The following is an 18,660-nucleotide window of genomic DNA, read 5'->3' on the forward strand; positions in this document are numbered from 1 at the left end:
TTGGAGATCTGCCCCGGAGGCAGGTGCTCCAACCAGGCGCGAGCGGTGTCGGAGAGGAACAGGGGGAGGTTGCGGATGATGAGGTTGTCATCGTCCGTTCCACCCAGTTGGTAGGCCAGACGGTAGTCCGCGAGCCATAGTTCCGGTCTCGTCGACCCCGAGTACTTTGTGATAGTAGTCGGGGGTCAGAACCGGGTCGGGAACGGCGCCCGTCGTATGGCCCGGCTGAAGGCCTGTGGACCGGGTGGTTCGGGCGAGGGACTCCGATCCTCCCCGCTGTCGTAGCGTCCCCCACGCCTGGGGTGGTAGCCTCGGCGCACCCTCTCGTCAAGGTGGGCCCGACGATCGCAGTGATGGTGCTCGTTGCCGAGGCGACCCGGGGCCGCAGGCGCTGTGTTGCGCGTGCGCCCGGTGTAGACCGAGGCTTCCCGCATGAATCGGGAAGTCGCGGCATGAGGTTCCGAGGGGTACCCCTGCCTTCGGGAGGCAGAGCTCTCGGCCCGTCGGACCGCGGCGCCTTCCATGAGATTCTTGAGCTCTCCCTGGATTCGCCGCCCCTCGGTAGTTGATGGCTCCGGCATCGCGCGGAGGAGCATTGCTGCTGCGGCCAGGTTCTGGCCAACCCCACTGGATGCAGGCGGCGGCCTGACCCTGACCTCGTCGGCGATGCGGTGCTGGAAGCCCTGGGGTAGATGACGTATTTCTCCGGCCGGAGGTTGGCCCGCCCATGCCTGCCCGACGTCCCGGCGGATCGGCTCAAGCGCTCCTGCTCCCTCGTCGAGCCTGGCCTGCACCCCGCGGATTTGCTCGAGCTGTGGGTCATGGCCCCCCGCCTGAACGGGGACCATAGCTGGCTCCCGTGGGATGTCAACGCGAGGCACCGGCCTAGGGAGATCACCGTCCTCCGGCATGCCGAGATGGTTGCCTTCGGGGGGACCCCCTAGATCGACGTGGAAGCATTCGCGACTTGGGCCGCAGTCCTCGTCGCCGAGGCTACGGCTACCGTCGGAACAGTCGAAGAGGCAGTAGTCGCATGCGGTCATGAAGCCCCGCATGGCACTGGGGTTGCCAAGTCCAGAGAAATCCCAACAGAAGCTGGGCTCGTCGTCTTCCTCGGACCCGGAGGGCCCGTAGGTCGAGACGTCCGTCAGCCGGTCCCAAGGTGACCGCATACGAAACCCCAGAGGGTTTGGACTCGCTTCTATGAGAGCGCCCGCCAAAGCGAAGTCGCTAGGCGGGTTGAGGCTGAATCCAAATGACGTGGGATGGGAATCGGTCGGTACCTCTTGGTCGACGAGCGGCGATAAAGTCACGTCGGGGACTGACTGCACCGTCGTCTCAGGTACGAGGGTGACACCCAGCAAGCCTTCCGCGAGCGTGCTGGCGTCATCCGCTTGCTCGGGATTGGCGTGTCGCGGGGAGACGGCGCTCGTCTTTGTCTCAAGCGTGAGGTCGATACCCGGTGCGCCCCCCGTTGGGGTGCCGGCGCTGTCAACTCGCTCGACAGCCGACGAGGCACTGCCTCCTGCTTGGCCTTGGTTGCCCCGTCTTCCCCTCCGTCGGCGGGGAAGAGGGCGGGATGAGCTCGAAGGTTGTTCTTCCACCACGCGGGGAAGACGTCATCGATTCCGCCGCCGGCGGGCGGGCTGTCGGCCGCCGTTGCCGCTGCCGCCCGGCGGTGGAATGAGTATCATGTCGTAGCTGCCGTCGAGGGACATGAACTCGAGACTCCCGAAACGGAGCACCGTCCCGGGTTGGAGAGGTCGCTAGAGACTGCCCATCTGGAGCTTGACGGGAAGCTATTCGTCAACACGCAGCAGGCCCCTACCTGGCGCGCCAACTGTCGGCGTTTCGAGACCGGGGGGTCCCTGAGCCGACGAGTGAATGTCGTCGCGTGCCCCAGCCCAGATGGGTCGACGCGAGGCCGAGCGCGAAAGGGGGAAAGTGAGGCGGCCGGAGACCGGCGTGAGAGAGGTGAGAATCTCGCGGCCTTCGTGTTCGTCCCGCGCCCAGGACGGGTGCGCTTGCAGTAGGGGGTTACAAGCGTCCACGCGGGAGAGGGAGCGAGCGGCCTCACGCGAGCGCCTGTCTCGTCCTCGTCCCCGCGCGGCCAACCTTCTCTAAGAGGGCCCTGGTCCTTCCTTTTATAGGCGTAAGGAGAGGATCTAGGTGTACAATGGGGGGTGTAGCAGAGTGCTACGTGTCTAGCGGAGGAGAGCTAGCGCCCTAAGTACATGCCGTTGTGGCAGCCGGAGAGATTTTGGCACCCAGCTGGTGTGATGTCGTGGTCGTCGGAGGAGCGATGGAGCCTGGCGGAGGGACAGCTGTCGGAGCTGTTGAGTCCTTGCTGACGTCCTCTTGCTTCCGTAAGGGGGCTGACAGCCGCCATCATCACAGAGCATGCGGGGCGCCATCATTGCCTATCTGGCGGAGCGAGCCAGATGGGACGCCGGTCTTGTCCCCGTGGCCCGAGTCAGCTCGGGGTAGGGCGATGATGGCGCCTCCTGTCGACGTGGCTGGTCCGCGCCCTAGGTTGGGCGATATGGAAGCTCCTCCGAAGCCGAGGTCGAGTCTGTCTTCCGTGGCCGAGGTCGAGTCCGAGCCCCTGGGTCGGGCGAGGCGGAGGCCGTCGGCTGAGGCCAGGGCGGAGTCCGAGCCCTGGGGTCGGGCGAAGCGGAGTTCGTCGTCTTCTGGGGCTTAGCCCAAGCCCGAACCCTGGGTCGGGCGGAGCGGAATTCGTCGTCTTCCGGGGCTTAGCCCGAGTCCGGGCCCTGGGTCGGGCGGAGCGGAGTTCGCCGCCTTCCGGGACTTAGCCCGAGTCCGAGCCCTGGGTCGGGCGGAGCGGAGTTCGCCGTCTTCCGGGACTTAGCCCGAGTCCGAGCCCTGGGTCGGGCGGAGCGGAGTTCGCCGTCTTCCGGGACTTAGCCCGAGTCCGAGCCCTGGGTCGGGCGGAGCGGAGTTTCCTATGGTGCCTCCGGCCGGGCCTGACTGCCTGTCAGCCTCACTCTGTCAAGTGGCACCGCAGTCGGAGCGACGCAGGCGGCACTGTCCTTCTATCAGGCCGGTCAGTGGAGCGGCGAAGTGACGGCGGTCACTTCGGCTCTGTCGGCTGGGGGGGCGCGTCAGGATAAAGGTGTCAGGCCACCTTTGTATTAAATGCTCCTACGATTTGGTCGGTCGGTGCGACGATTTGGTCAGGGTTGCTTCTTGGCGAAGACAGGGCCTCGGGCGAGCCGGAAATATATTCGCCGCTGGAGGGGGGCCTCGGGCGAGACGGAAATCCTCCGGGGCCGGCTGCCCTTGTCCGAGGCTAGGCTCGGGCGAGGCGCGATCGAGTCCCTCGAATGGACTGATCCCTGACTTAATCGCACCCATCAGGCCTTTGCAGCTTTGTGCTGATGGGGTTACCAGCTGAGAATTAGGAGCCTTGAGGGTACCCCTAATTATGGTCCCCGACACTTATAAAAATATTTTATATTTTCTAGATTCATAGATCGTGTTATACATTATAGTGTATACTTTAGATACATAGTAAAAATATATATTAAAAAACAAAGATTTTATCTATACCACTATATAATTTACCAGTTCAAACTTTGCAGAACTCATCCAACTAATGGCTTGTTTGTTTCAGCATTTTTGTTGATTCTGTCTATCAGAAGCTGTTGTGAACTGCAAAACATCTAGCTTTTCAGTCCGATTATATCATAATCACTTTACGTCCTGTTTGGATCATTGAAATTGAATTCCATTCTAATAATAGTAATTTTGACATATATCAATTAAGTTAATTCGGTTTTATGCAAAATATATTTGTATACTATTATTAGCAAGATGTCAGAGATATTTATATGCTATATTTTTATTATAAAGGAGTGAGACGAAGAGTGTCTTGTAAGTTACATAGTAGAAACAAATTCTACTAATGCATAAAATCATTTTTCATCCTACACCTCAAGAATTTAAGATAGACTTATATCTGAACTTTGGAAAGTGGTGGAATATTAAATTCCAAACTAAATAAGTTACTTTATTGAGTGAATTCCAATTCCTATAAAATGAAGGGATACAAACACCCCGTTAGTGAAAACTATCTAAAATCAATGCGGGCATACAATCGATCGAATCACCACGATAGGAGTCCGTCATTTTCTAGATCCTAAACCCTAGGCTCCTTAAACTTCCTCAGTATGTAATTCTCGTGATACTCAGATTCTTCTTATAGCCAAATTCTCAGAAAATCTCGTCAGAAAAAATCCAAACCAAACAGACCCCACCCCACACCATAGCCAAATTCTCAAAAAATCTAGTCAGAAAAAATCCAAACCAAACAGGCCCCACCCTACCCTCATAAGTCATAACCTCTACCAAATCCGATAAATAAATTACATATAGACTGATCAATATTATTTAAATCATCCCTATCATGAGATCAAGTCACCCCGAGCCTCCCACTCCCCATCCCCCGCGTCCCTGCAACCCCTCCTTCGCACCAGCGATCCCACCACCCCGAGAGCCTCCCCCTCCCCAGCGTCCCCGCCACCCCTACCTTTCTCATGATCATAGAGTTAACCTGATCTATATCCCCTCCTTCACCCCTACCTTCCTCAAGATCATAGCGTTAACCTGATCTATATGCTAGTAATTTAAGAAAGAGTATTGTAGATATTAATATTTTTAGAAGACATAGTAAAAGTCAGATATTTAACCTAGAACAAAATTAGAAACGACATAAAATTTGGACAGTAAGGGAGCTGAAACCTTCACTTTTATATATACCACATCAAGCTGCAGTTGCCAGTTGGACTCATCTCACGTACAACTGTGGTGAGCCAGCGAGACTTCCCGATTCATGTGAAAACGATTAGATTAGCACCGTGCTAGTATGCGTTTATACACAATTATTGTTAGTTTATGCTTCAGCATCCTCTGGCAACGCCGCTATTCCTGAACATCTTCAGCAAAGCTCCCATCCATCGACATCCTCCTTGGAATCCACGCGCTTCAAAATGCCTTCACCACTGTCGTTGCCATCTGACACTTCCACGGTGCACTCGTTGCCATCCAGATCTTTCCCCACTGGGCTTGCAGGTTCAGCAAGGGTGTGCTTATCTGGAGATCTAATGGCTTTATCCGAGGAAGTCCAGCTCTTGTGATGAGAAGAATGCAGTGAAGAAGAGAGGCTCGACATAGCTGAGCGCTGCAACTTGCTCAACGGTAGGCGCTCATCTACCACTCGCTTGAGCAACGAAACGTCCTCACATGTCACAGCCATCTCACCTCTGCAATGAGGTCAAGGACACGAATCACAGGGTTGGATACAGATTTAGAGCTCATAATATAACACTTAAAATAGTCTGCTGCTATCCTAGCTCTAAATCATTTGATCAGGCAGGGTGGTACATTACTGTACAGTGCAGACAAGAGATGGCTTGAAAGTTAGACATTACACTGAATAAATAAAAATATTAAATGAGAATTATTTTGATGTTTGCTTCAATTCCTTCCGCAGACTCCACTCACGTGGGAGTGGCCAGCAGTAGGGTTTTTTTTGGAACAATTGGATATATACCATTAAAAGATCCAAACTTTAGATATATATCATGAACCCCACATGTCATTGACTCATGTGGACCCACATGTAAGTGAGATAGTAATGGTATGGATCCAAAGTGGTGATCTTTTAATGGTATGGATCCAAATTTCCCTTTTTTTTTTGCTTCAATTCCTATTTATCTGAATGACTAGTATAACAGCTCATGAAAATCTTTGAAAGATAAAAAATGAAACAGGACTAGTGTTGAACAGTTTAACAGTACCGAAGTAGCTGAGATTAAATGACAACTTACTGCAGCATATCAACAATTTGACCGCGCTCAACCAAGAATTCCTTCAGCTGTCCAAAACAATTTAATTATAAACATCAACAAACAATTTTAACTCGGTTCCTGACATTGTTTGTTGTAAAAAAATGTTCTGCAAATTTATATATTCTATTATGTGCCTGCCTGCCGGACATGTGTGGACAATAATTCGTGCCTGTACTCCTCACCTCAGGAGTATATCATCCATAACAAAATTGTTAGATATAGAGCAAATCAATATCTATTATATATAGGGGCAGCATGTTTTACAAAACAAGGAAAAAACACAAATAAAATTGTCAAAATTTAAAACCCATATTACTAAGGAAGCATATAATACCTTCAGGTTCTCCTCAGCTTCTTTCTGCAGCTTTCTTGATTCTTCTACGATAGAATTCATCATTTTTTCCTGTTCATCGAGTACTGCCTGAGCAGCAGCCTCCTTTTCAGCATTTTCTTTCTCAGCTGCTGCAATTTCTTGTTGTGCAGCAACCAATCTTTCAGCAAGAATTTGGTGTATCTATACAAATTAAATTTAAATATCAAATTTAGCATCAATTCAGCCTTTATATATATATAATGGAATGCAATCAATGACATGGCCACTATAGGTTTTAGTACTGATGATTGTAAAAAAAAGTACAAATCAAGTTAGATTAAATAAAAATGATTAATAAATCAATTCTGCATACGAAAAAACAAGGAAACAATAACTGAACAGACCAACAGTTCCATGTTTTGGTATGAAACTCAAACCAGAGTAGAAAAATTCTATGGGTTTTCCATATTGTGGAATAAACATGCCAACTAAAAACTAAAAGATGGTAGTTCTTCCATGTCACTTTACAAACTTTAAGGATTACTAAATTTTAGTTTATGCAGGGTGATAGTTATTCTGCAAACTCCTATGTGATGCGACCACCAAAGAAACAATATACCTCTTCAATTATCACCAGATATTTATTCCTCTCATCCGAAAGCCTCTGATGTCGTGATAGAAGCTCACGTGCCTCTGTGGTTAAAATAGCTTTCTCGCCTAAAACCTTACCAGCATGCTGTTGATAGAAAATTTGTCAGATAACCTGCGCCATGACCCTAGGCAGATCAAGATGTTCTATAATATGATGATTAATGATATACTGGGTTAGAGGGGAAGACCATATCATTTGCTTCCTTCGCATAAGTTATCATTTCTCTGAGCTCCTCAACTTTTGCCAGAATGCCTGTCCCAGCAACGGACAATTCATGTTTGGCCACTTTAGCCTTTTCTTCTAGAAGCTCAACATCCTCTATCATTTTTGTAACCAATTCTATAGAAGGTAACAGATCATTCTGTATTACATCAAACGCACAAGAATGAGAAACCAACATCAACAACAATATGATAGTCAATCATTGGAATACACATCGTACATAGAAAGTGGTCTTTAAAAATTGAGGAAGCATCAGAAAGTAAAGGGATTGACTCAGTGCCAGAGGCTCTCACATGAGTGGGGTCTAAGGAAAGAATAAACTGAAGCAAGCCTTCTCTCCGCAAATACAGAGAGGCTACTTCGAGCCGCAAACTGGTGACTAAGTGAGACAGCTCTCACCACTGCACTAGGCTTGCCCCTGTGTACATATATGCAAGAAGAAATATACATTGCATAGAAGTTTTTCTTTTGAGGAACTATAATTGGCAGTCCTCGTTATTCAGAAAATTCAGGCTCATGACAAAGAAACAGATCCTAGTAGGAAACTAAATAAATGACTTCCCAACATATCTTTTGGAAAAATATACCGCAACAACTTAAATAAAATACTCCCTCCGTTCCATATTATAAGACGCTTTGGATTTTCTATATATGTTGTTTTTACTATAATAATATAGACCAATGTTAGCCTAAACGTTTAAATGATCATGTACCGTTTGTCTATTTATTCAGGGCAAACGGCCATACAGACTAAATGGTGATTAAACGGGGCAAATGGCTGATTAAACGAACACGGTAAGCCATTGTGTAGCGTTTACACGGTTTGTACACGGGCTAAACGGCCATGTAGATGAACAGTGATATATACCTAAGTGCATAAAGGCTATGTATCTAAATAAGCCAAACGTCTTATAATTTGGAATGGGGGTATGTAATTACGTAGGGTTCAGAGTACTGATTAATGTGCAAGATGGCTTGGAGTGGCTGTCGTCAATCCCGATTTTTTTTCATCTTAGCCCTTTTTAATGAAGAAATTTCACATTTAGACTCCTGTAGAAACAATTTCCAAATTTATACCCGTTGCTCAGCGCCATAAACTGTGACGCCGAGGTAACACGTCTCGGCGCCACAGATCTTGGCGCCGAGGTGCTGGCCCCGGTGACGTACATGGATCGAACTTGCAGCTCACGTGGCAGACCTCGGCACCATAGATCTTGGCGCCGAGGTCTGTGATATAGGCCAGCGTGCCAGGTCAGGCGCACAAGCCGGAACCATGTGTGCAGTTTTATGACCCGGAACTACGTACATCAAAGGAGCCGAGAACAGCACCCTCGACACTACAGCCGTACTGTACAGTGTCACCTTGGACTTGGAGGCGTCTGCGGTCAAATCCGAGCAACAGCATCAGGACGACGGCATGGGCAGCACGTTCCTGTGATGGCATGGGCAGTGTCAGTGCATCTTTTCTACCAAAAGTAAATGAATGTTTAGAGATGGCTGCTAGCTTAGCAAATACTCCTATAGCATTTGGAAATGAGTCCCGGACAGTAGTTTAGATTTGCATATCTTTGTTGCATATACATTTATTTAGATATAATTTATTGTTTACTGTATTTTTCATGAAGAATTTTTTATACGGCGGCTAGAAATATAAAACTATTATACATTATTTTTTATATTGAAGAGAATGTATATCTCTACTACTCTATATGTTAGCAGTGTAGGCGTGCACACAGAGCGTTCTGCCATCCACAGCCGCCCCGCGGCGCAACCCGCAGCCGCCCCGCAGGAAACCGCCCGCATCCGCGGCAGCGCCGCAGCCGCGGCTTCCATCCATGGCGCCGCAGCTTCCATCAATCGACAGCGCGCCCTCCACAATCCCAGAAATCATCGCCCTGTACGTCGTGCTCAAGCCACCCCGCCATCATCGCCCCTCCTCCCGCGCTCTCTACCTGCCCCGCGCCGTTGCGTCCGCCATCTCCTCCTCCTGCCGCGCCGTCAATGGAAGCCACAACGGCAAACCCGTAGTCCTCAACCTCACCTCCTCCCATGCCCGCGCCGTCAACGGAAGGAAAGCCAAATCTCCTCGCCCGCAGTCCTCGGAAGGTTCGCACATTCACCTCCTGTCGCGCCGTCAATGGAAGCCAGATCTCCAAACCCGCCGTCCTCGCAGCGTCGATGGAAGGTCCGCCACCTTCTCCCGCACCTCCCCTTTCTCTGTGACCATCCCCTGCTCCCGCGCTCTACATGGAAGGCAATTCGGCAGGAGGTGTCGAGCGGAATCACTGCTCGCAGACGGGATTGCGGCCTCGATCCGCGCTCTCCGCTGCTCTCGCGCCCGTGGTTCGCGTCTCCGCTCCTTTGTCAGCCGTCAAGGACGCAATCCTAGCTGTTGCGTCCGTGATTCGCGCCCCCACCCGCCGACAGCCATCGGCGATCCCATTCACGCGCTGTGCCCCATCCGTGCCCCTCCATCGGCGCCCTCCTCAAACCACCTGTTTTGTCGCTCACCTCGGCCCCCAAATCCGAGCCACCACTGCCCGCCGCTCTTCGTCGTCCTCCAGACGCCCATGCCGCCGCCCTCTCCCCAACGCCGCTGCTCTCTCCCCAACGATGTCGCCCTGCTCAGCTCCCTAAACCCCATCCCTTACGGTGTCCGTCGCCCCACCCCGCTGGAGATCCCAGACGTGGTCCGTGGAGGCCGTGCGGCCGGTGTTGTCGTGCGCGGGGGACGAGGTGACGGCGGCGTTCTACGCGCATCGATGATGGCTTCTTCGCCGTGTTCCACTATGTGGAGAAGCCATCGTGTGTCCCTGGAAGCTGGACACCGGGGCAGGTCGAGCTCCGGGACGCCACCGCAGAGTCCCGCGTTCCCTGCGATCTTGAGCCCGAAAGTGTTGGCGAATATGCCGCGCAGGGGCATGCTGCCGTCGAGATGGTTGTAGGACAAGTCCAGCTCGACCAGGGAGCTCAGGTCATCCCGTTCCTCCGGGACGGCTCATCATTTCTGGACAGGTACAGCTCCTGCAGGCCAGACATGTGGCCGAGCTCCAGTGGGATGCTCCCGGACAACCAGTTGCTCGCCAGGCTGAGTCTCCTGAGACCCTTGAGCTTGCTCAGCGACGGAGGGATGCTTCCATGGAAGGAATTGAAATCCAGATCAAGAAACTCTAGGCTCTAGCAATGCTCCAGCTCTTCTGGTAGCTGACCGGAGAATCTGTTCCCGGATAGCGCTAGCTGAGCAAGGTTGGTGAGGATGGAGACGTCAGGTTGGCTAGAGTGTCGGGGATGAACCCACTCAGCGCGTTACTGCTCAGATCAAGCTCCAGTAGCTGGGTGAGGTCGCTGATGGAGGATGGGATTGGCCTCGTCAACCGGTTCCCCTGCAACGCCAACTTCGTGAGGTTCTTCATGTCCCCAATCCCTGCTGGGATGGTGCCGTTGAGGAGGTTGGATTCGAGGCCCAACGTTGTGAGCCCGATGAGGTCGCCGATGGCCGGTGGAATAGACCCGGAGATGCGGGTTTTCCCTATGTCCAGTGCTTGAATCTCCCTCAGGAGTTGGGCAATGGAGCCTGGCAACTGGCCACCGAGCTTGTTGTCGTCAAGGGCGAGGACCTGTAGGCTGCCGCAGTTGGTAAGATGGTCCAGGAACTCCCAGCCTTGCTCGTCGCTCGCGTCAGCTGGTTGCCTGACATGTACAGCGACTGTGGGCAGAGCATGCCGATGACTCACTGCTCCTTTGTATATTTATGCTATTGTTTTCATCCGACACCGTAAATTGCAGCCTGCTTACCAACTTCAGACGCTCTCGTCGCCGATTTGCTGCATTGCATCCAAGTGATAGTGTCGTAGTGGTATGACAGCCTCTTTTTACCTTGTACTACATTTACATCCTCTTTTTTTTACTAGCCTGGCTCAAGTTATTTCGTTATTGTTACATGCTACTACTGCTCTTGTTCCTGCCTTTTGCGCTGGATGTCCTCTAGCTTTGGCCACACCACACTCGCCAGGTCACTAGACTCCAGTTCCATGCATCAATGCATGTACAAATGCCACCGTAACATCGGTTTTTTTACACCAGCCGTGCAGATCAAAAACTCCTCTCACTCCCAGCCTTGGATGCCACTCGTGCACCAGTTGAAGTTGAGGCTGGATGCGTGATCCTCGGAGAAGAACCCCGCTGTGCCGCCGTAGCCATTCCTCCGTGAAGCCATAGCCGGTGCAGGCCTTGTACGAGTCGAATGGGAACGGATACTGTATCCGCCCGTGCTGCCACTTGGTCTCGAGCACGGGGGGAGACGAGCAGCCCGTCGGCGCCACCGACGTGTCCAGGAACGCCGTGCCGAGCCCGGCGAAGGCCGGCTGGTCGAACGCCCCGCCGCCAGAGTACGGCGACGCCTCGACGTCGCTGAAGGCCACGCTGGAGTCGCTGTCCGACAACATCAACTGCAATAAACATAAGATGGAGAGATTTCTGCACCATGGCAGGTTTTATGTTGCCTCTGTATATGCTCCAATTTCCTTCCCTCCACTTCCTCTAATAGTTTTGAAGAACAGAGATGGCGAGCAACCTGCCATTGTAGCTGTAGGTTCGCTAAAAAGTATGGATCCAGATCGGATCATTCTGAAGAAAATTGTTCTGACCATGTAAGCTTGGGTGCATCCATCTTCACAAGGCAATTTTACTTATGCAGAATCCTGCACCCTTTTATGTTCCGTTGGAGGGGTTTGGTTTTCTATCTGTACACAATCACTGTAATGTTTTGTGGAGTTTTCCAGGATATATTATGTGCAGGTATCCACAGAGTCTCGAAACTGAAATCGATCGTGCGGTATATGTTCCACAATCCCGACGACGTAAAATGGTTCAAGGCAAGTATTTCTGCGCGCCATTGACATATCCAATTTATCCATTTTCGACGCAACGACAATGTTATTTTTGCAGCCTATTGAGTGGTGGACAAAACATGGTCGTTGTGGACGCATAAAGGAGACCGTTGGTACTCATGGTGCGTCGGTTCACCAATCAAATGCTTTTTGACAGCTTAGATCCAGTTTATCATTATATATCCCTATTTCTGGACCTCTTGCTAATGTTTTCTTTCCGCCATGAAATGCTTATTCAACAGCAGCATGATGTTGTGTGCATGAGCTTGTACAAACACGCGTACCTGAAATGGCCTGAACAGCTCTACCACTGACGTTTGGCTGGATCTGTACCAGCAGGCTATCCAAACAACGGGAATGAAACAGCCGCTAGCGAGGCATGTAGCCTATCTAAATATTTTTAGGATTAGAAAATTGCTTTGTATTGGTCCATCTTATACTTTTCTTTAACATTACACCCTCATTCTTCTTGGTCTTAGACGACTCTTTTCAGTATCAATTCAAAATTCATGTTTAACTAGGTGAGTGCCCGTGCGTTGCAACGGGGACATATAATATTATAGTGACTTATATATAAAATGTGTGTATTATATGTCTCCGTTGCAACGCACGGGCACTCACCTAGTTTCTATTATCAGCTTTCCCTCTCAAAGCCCAATGCCCAAACAACGTACAGCCTCGTGGCAGTAGACACGAATATGAGCGACCGACGACTCAATGGTGTGGCTGCCCCGACATATCACATCGCTATCAAGTGTGACGTGACAAGACGTCTAGGCCCCAACGTTTGTGGATCGAGTGCAAGCGGTTGTCGAGTGACTTCTTTATTTGTCCAGACTGGAGCCTGTCTTGTTCAGTCACCGCACGCACGTCCATAACGAGGTCTGTGCCTCGTCAGTGCCAGCGGAGCCCTCGTAGGCCAACGCAGCAGCAGGCACCTCGGCGCCATGGCCCATGACACCGAGCAAAGGGTCCAAAAACGATATTAAGTTGTCAAAAAGTCTAAACGTGGTATTTTTCGAAAAAAAGATTAAAATATAAAAAATTCGGTCGTCAATCCAATGGGTGGTGATATCGTGCTTTTTTTCATCCTAGACAACAACTGGATTGGCCAGTCAGCCAGTACACCTAATGAATTAACCACAATCCAATATGATTATCTCAACATACTTTGATTGCTGCACACATATACATCTATCTATTAACCTAGTGCAGAAGAACACAGTAGACTATCCTCTTCTATGTAAAATTGGCCGTGCTTAGTGTGTGTTTTGTGTACTTGTGACAAACCAAATAAACCCAACTAGTAAAATATGGTGTTTGTACAGGTCTTTTATGCTTGTAGAAAAATTGAGCATATGACATGTTTAGTAAAAACTGAGCATGTGGTGTTTTTTAGAAAAATTGAGCATATTGCATCTCAAATACTTGCCACAAAAACAACATGATGAAATGAAATAGCTTAGGCATGTATTCATGCACTTATTAGTCCAAGATACTCGCATTATTTCTCAGGGGAGGCCAAACAAGCAAGATAAAAAGAGAGAAGCCACCATCAATCCAAATGAATGTTCTAATATCCAGTGCTAGTGGGCACGCACACATGACAGTGACATGGTAGAGAATGTACAATTGAAAATTAATAGCGACATATGCATGTAAAATAAAAATACCAGTGCACAACAAGCATAATGCATAACCTTATTGCTTCTGGCATCAGCAACAGAATCCTCAAGAGACTCAATACTAACAGAATGGTTTGAGTGAGTTGAAGCCGTAGAAGTAAAATGGTTCAGATTAAGATCAGGAAGCATATCTGCAACATTATTGGAGGATTCTATAAATCCAGAAGTCTCAGTGGATGATTCTTCTTTATCTCGACCAGGAACATCTAGCACAGGCGCAAAAGGATCTTTTTCAGTACCCAAAATTCGAAAAGATATTTGATCATTAGAACCAATAGGCAAAAGGCCGTCATCAAAATTGTAGTCCTCATAGCCACTGAAGAACTCCATTGAACTGTTCTGTGGAAAGTAATCCCCAACTGGAATCATGCCATTAGGATCTTGATCACAGGGTTGTGGGGCTATGATATTACCACCATCTTCCCCTGTCGGTGGTTGGGAAAAACATTCACTAAATAATCCACTGTATCCAACTTCATTATCTGTGTTGGCCAACGTTTTCTCTGGATCGGTATTTGAAGATAGCACATCAAGGTTGGGAAGCAAATCATGTTGACCACCATTTGGGATAGGATAAGAATGTAGATTTAGTTGCTCATTGACCCCTTCGATTGATGCAAGTCTTCCCACATATGTGTTGTTTATGTTTTCTTGCTTGCCAGTTTTGACATCCCCATAAGAAGTGTATTGCACAGAGTAAACACTTGCATCAATCTCATTGATACATATATCACGCCCTAATTTGTGGCAACAGCTAACTCAATTAGTGTAAAATCAAGAAATGTTAATGGTATTATATGGCAACAATATCTAAAACAAAATATTCTTGGTTCAATGAAGAACAAAAAGGGCTATGCACAGAACAGCTCTAAACTAAACCAAGTTTTGAGTGCTGACTGGTTCAAGACAAATTTTACCCACACATAAAAAAGTACAACCTCAACAACCTTACATAATTACTATAAAGTAACAGGAGCACTGAATAAGTTTAAACACCAGTGGTATAGTAGTAAGTGAGCCAAATGACACAAAGTTCATGCATGTGTTTTGGGGACCTTTCAACCATACTGTAAACCTCGTAATAATAAATAAAGAAACATAAGGGAAATACTACCAGTGCAAATAAATATGCAAGCTATCATCAGTATAGCTTTAGCACATCTATTTTACTTTTACAGTACAAATACACTGTATATGCCTAAGGGGTCCTAACAGAACACCTTTAAGGCTTTAAAGCTAGAGTTTAATGAGCCAAACGTCGTCTCGGAAGAAGAAAGGTGTACAAGTCTGAAAGTTTGGTTTTCATACTCACAAACAGATGATGAACTTCCCACTTCATGTGTGCTGTGATTACCAAACAAATTCCCAACAGAACCATCCATAGATGACAAATTCCCAACAGAACCATCCACTCCAGCTGAACCCGTCATGAACGGCATGACTTCATCAAGAACAGTAACAACCGCGGAATCAACATCTTTACGATGCTCAATTGCGATAGCCTTTAGTATACGATGATCAACCTGCAGAGAAGATGTATTTCACAAATTTGCCCTCATGAAACCAACAGATAACACCCTTAAATTTGATCTAATCATCAAATAATCGTGTATGATCTCTCTAAAACCACTAAAATCAAATCCAAATTCACCACAATAAGCAGCTCTTAATCACACTGGTATTTACCCAGTCCATGTGTCATGTGTGTCCCCTAACCCTAGTACCCTCAGCTATAAAAAAATAAATTCACGAAAAAACTTCTTTTGCAGCCCCTCACATATGACATCTCAAAAGCTGCACGCGAGACACGAATGAGAGCCGATCGTACGCACCTCAGGGAAGAGTTCTTGGAGGGAGCGGAAAACCTCCTTGAGGTCACCCATCTGAGAAACCTAGATAGCACTCATAGCAGAGATCGATGCAGAAGTCCGAGGACCGAGCTCCCACACGGCTCTCTGGCGGCGTGGAGAGAGAGGATTAGGGTTTTGGGTTCCCCGCGAATTGCGTATTAGAAACCAAGTGAAGGAAAGCGAGGTGGATAAAAACGCGGGGGATGACCAGCTTCTTGTTCTAGCCTTGCTATATAGCATGTCCCTACCCTTTTTTCCGTTTGGGTCCTTCGGTACTTCCAATTCAAGAATTTCAGTTGTAGATGTAATCTGAATACTTTTTAAAAAAACTAAATAATTACTCCTTTGTTAAAAAATTCTACTACTTATTAAAAACGTAGAGCTTATTTAGGAGTAAAGATACCGTAGGGTATTTAGAGGGGCTAAAATTGGATTTTAAACTCTCTAATCTTTTTTGGTATCATTACTCCCAAACAAACTCGTATGGGTAGCATGTCTCCTTGTGGTTCTTTCCTGGTTCTGCCGGGTCCGTTTGGATTTCGGGTCGTGTCGGGCCGGTCCACGGGCCTAGCCCTCGGCCCACGACCCGGCCCGTAATTGCTTAAATGTGTCGGTCTCATTTTGGGCGGGTCGAAATTATAAAAACCCGAAATTCATATTAGGGTCTGAAATTTAATTTTTGGTCCGAAATTCACATCAGGGTCCGAAATTCAAAATAAATTTAATAAAACAAATAAAAGATAAGACAAATAAATTTGACCAAAAGCAAACTTAATATTTGTATTAAGTTACCAGAGCTATGCAATGACTATCCCGTTTACAAATCATTTTGTTAGAAAGAAAAAGAGTATAATCAGCTCTATATAAAGTTCGTAAGTTCAGTTTATTATCTAATGTTCATAACAAAAATAAAATTACATCACATACTCTAATTCAAAGCTACAAAAAAACATCTAACTAACATTATCTCTAACTTTGTGTTCTTTATCAAGTAAATGAAAGTGTCGAATGAAGTGTGATTTTAATAAATATATGTGCCTTTTCGTGCCTCTATATAGGCCTTTTCGTGCCTGCCTTAAACGGGTCGTGCTCGTGCCCGCCCATGGGCCGCGACCTTGGCCCAAACCCGGCCCGGCACTAAAATATTTCGTGTCGTGTCGTGTCTAGGCCGTGCTTTTTTCCGTGTTTCGGACCGGCCCATCAGGCCCGGCCCAAATGTACACCTATACTCCACGCATTGCAGCTGCTTCCACCTCCTCGGCTCCTCTATCAACATTCCCCTCCTCTCTCGTGCATGACTTCCCCCGCGCCTGATCCTTCGCGCGGACATGAGCCAGTCCGAAGCGGAAGCCCGAATCACCAGCGTCGACGTTGTTCAAGCTTCCGTTCTAGACCCCCGAGAACGTCGCCACGCGAATCCGATTCGGGTGAGTCCTACCCACGTCGACGACGCGGGCCTGGATCTCCTTGTCCTAAGGCTAGCCTCACGCCAGGAAACACGTTCTTCCTCTAGGAGCCCCTGATCCACACCGACGATAGCAACATCTGCGTTGCCACACATCCCTCCTCCTGCACAGGAGGCCCGACATCGCTCGATTGATGCACAGCGACACCATGCTCCCCTTCGCAACCATCTGTGTCGCCACCATCGCCGAACCGCGCTCGAAAGCGAAATGAAGAGCTCTCAAAGAAACACAAGAGGTAACATGACACAAGAGAGAAGAGGAATGGAATAATGCGGAAGCGGCGACGCCATGTTGCAGAAGGTGATTGTTTATATCTATTTTGTTATTTCTATTTCTATTTATGTGGATCCAACATTGTTTCTTATAAATCACTCTATTTTTGTAGTATATTCGAATAAGATAATTATTTCTTATGACTCACTCTAATTTTGTAGTATCTTTGAATTAGGTGTTGCATAGCATGTCTTGAAACTTCAGACTGATTTGCAGGGCAAGTATAGTCCTACACTCCAACTCAAATCAATCATCTTGTATTGACTTTTTAGTTTTCATTAGATTCATATGGATGTGCATTGGTGTATGCCTTTCATTGTCTCATACTATGTTGAGCATGTCACTGTGTTGTCACATAGAAACATGTCGGGTACTTGAGAACAGGGAACCTAAAGAGGACCAAAGACCTCCCAAAGACGGTCCACTAACCGGCCGACCCACCTGCCAAAGCAGCTCAGCGTAAAAGTCCAAAAGGCTCCCGGTGATGGCCTACCAAGCCGACTGACCCACCCACCGAACAAATATTGTCGAGCAACCTATCGAGGTGGGCTGTCTCCTCGTAATGGGTTACATTTGTCTATGTCCCGGTCCGGTAAGGTCAGCCTCCATAAACCTGGTTTCTGGCGCCATCCGAGGCCCGACCTAGTTAGAGGTGCCCTTATGAACACGGTCTCGGGTGATACATGTAACCCATTGCGATGAAGAGTCAGTCCTCATCCATCAGTTTCTTTTCCTGTTTGCGCATGTTGATTCGTTTTACCCCTTTCGGGGGTCTAAACTTCTGTTGTACTCGAAAAAACCAAATAATAGTGCCTATTATTGCACCTGGTTTGGAACATCACTTGACAATGAATGAGGATCCAATCACCGAATGTTTAGTCCAAGGAAAGGGGCACATTCTCAGGGATGGTCCAGGGCCATGTAGTCGCTTAACCTGGTTCTGTACCCTGAACCATCACACTCCACCACCCTAGAACAACTGACCGAGTACCTTGGAATGAGTACTTGGGTGGTCCGGACCTCATCCAAACTCAGGAGATGCTCCAAACTAGGACCGACTAGAATAAACACTACTATTGGAGAATTGATCACAGTAGCACCCGGATCCAATTTCTAATTTCATTCATGAAACCTGGATTATATTTCCACCGCCCAGATCCAATTTCTAATTGCATTCATGAAACCTGGATTATATTTCCACCATGTCACCCGATTTCAGGACCTTCCCTTATATAAGGAGTAAGGATCGGGTCGTGAAGGGCTAGGTCCAGGGGGAGAGGAACACGTTCTCAGGGGTGGTTTGGAGCTAGGGATGTAAAATGGTTTGGAAAATATCCATCAGGATCCAAATTCGAAGAAGGTGAATACTAGTTCGGATGAAATTTTCGGATATCCGGATGATTTTTTGGATGTCGAATACAAATACAAATGTTTTGTTTG

At 48.2% G+C, this 18,660-nt stretch overlaps 2 protein-coding genes across 10 annotated transcripts; one reads left to right on the top strand and one right to left on the bottom strand.

The window, feature by feature from the left end:
- Positions 1-4,750: 4,750 nt before the first annotated feature.
- On the bottom strand, positions 4,751-15,750 carry LOC100276797 (uncharacterized). 9 transcript variants are annotated; one of them, XM_020542006.2, is made up of 9 exons: positions 15,464-15,750; positions 14,944-15,154; positions 13,647-14,368; positions 8,364-8,489; positions 7,023-7,196; positions 6,803-6,919; positions 6,205-6,384; positions 5,850-5,896; positions 4,751-5,282 (listed from the first exon to the last, which is right to left on the bottom strand). In XM_020542006.2, exons 1-9 carry the CDS (start codon positions 15,512-15,514, stop codon positions 4,958-4,960), a joined length of 1,953 nt encoding a protein of 650 aa, XP_020397595.1. In that variant the 5' UTR covers positions 15,515-15,750; the 3' UTR covers positions 4,751-4,957. The 9 variants fall into 9 exon arrangements, with proteins under 9 accessions (XP_020397595.1, XP_020397594.1, XP_035817273.1 ...); XM_020542005.3 differs by having other exon boundaries at positions 7,005-7,196; XM_035961380.1 differs by having other exon boundaries at positions 7,005-7,196; positions 14,940-15,154; positions 15,464-15,697.
- On the top strand, positions 10,699-11,727 carry LOC103635667 (pre-rRNA-processing protein TSR1 homolog). Its single transcript, XM_020542748.2, is given in 3 exon segments — positions 10,699-10,729; positions 10,732-10,832; positions 11,486-11,727. Coding segments are annotated over 3 exon segments (357 nt in total). The 3' UTR covers positions 11,711-11,727.
- Positions 15,751-18,660: the final 2,910 nt, after the last annotated feature.

The sequence above is a fragment of the Zea mays genome, chromosome 8 (assembly GCF_902167145.1).
Source record: "Zea mays cultivar B73 chromosome 8, Zm-B73-REFERENCE-NAM-5.0, whole genome shotgun sequence".
NCBI classification, from domain to species: Eukaryota; Viridiplantae; Streptophyta; class Magnoliopsida; order Poales; family Poaceae; genus Zea; species Zea mays.

Bases quoted from the DNA above. Each gene is read 5' to 3' on its own strand.
- LOC100276797 (XM_020542005.3), bottom strand. From the start codon at position 15,514: ATGGGTGACCTCAAGGAGGTTTTCCGCTCCCTCCAAGAACTCTTCCCT. The intron at 7,197-8,363 runs GTACGTAGTTCC...GATGTAATACAG, and splicing joins CTGTTCTCGGCTCCTTTGAT to AATGATCTGTTACCTTCTAT. The intron at 5,283-5,849 runs GTAAGTTGTCAT...ACCTCATTGCAG, and splicing joins CAAATTGTTGATATGCTGCA to AGGTGAGATGGCTGTGACAT.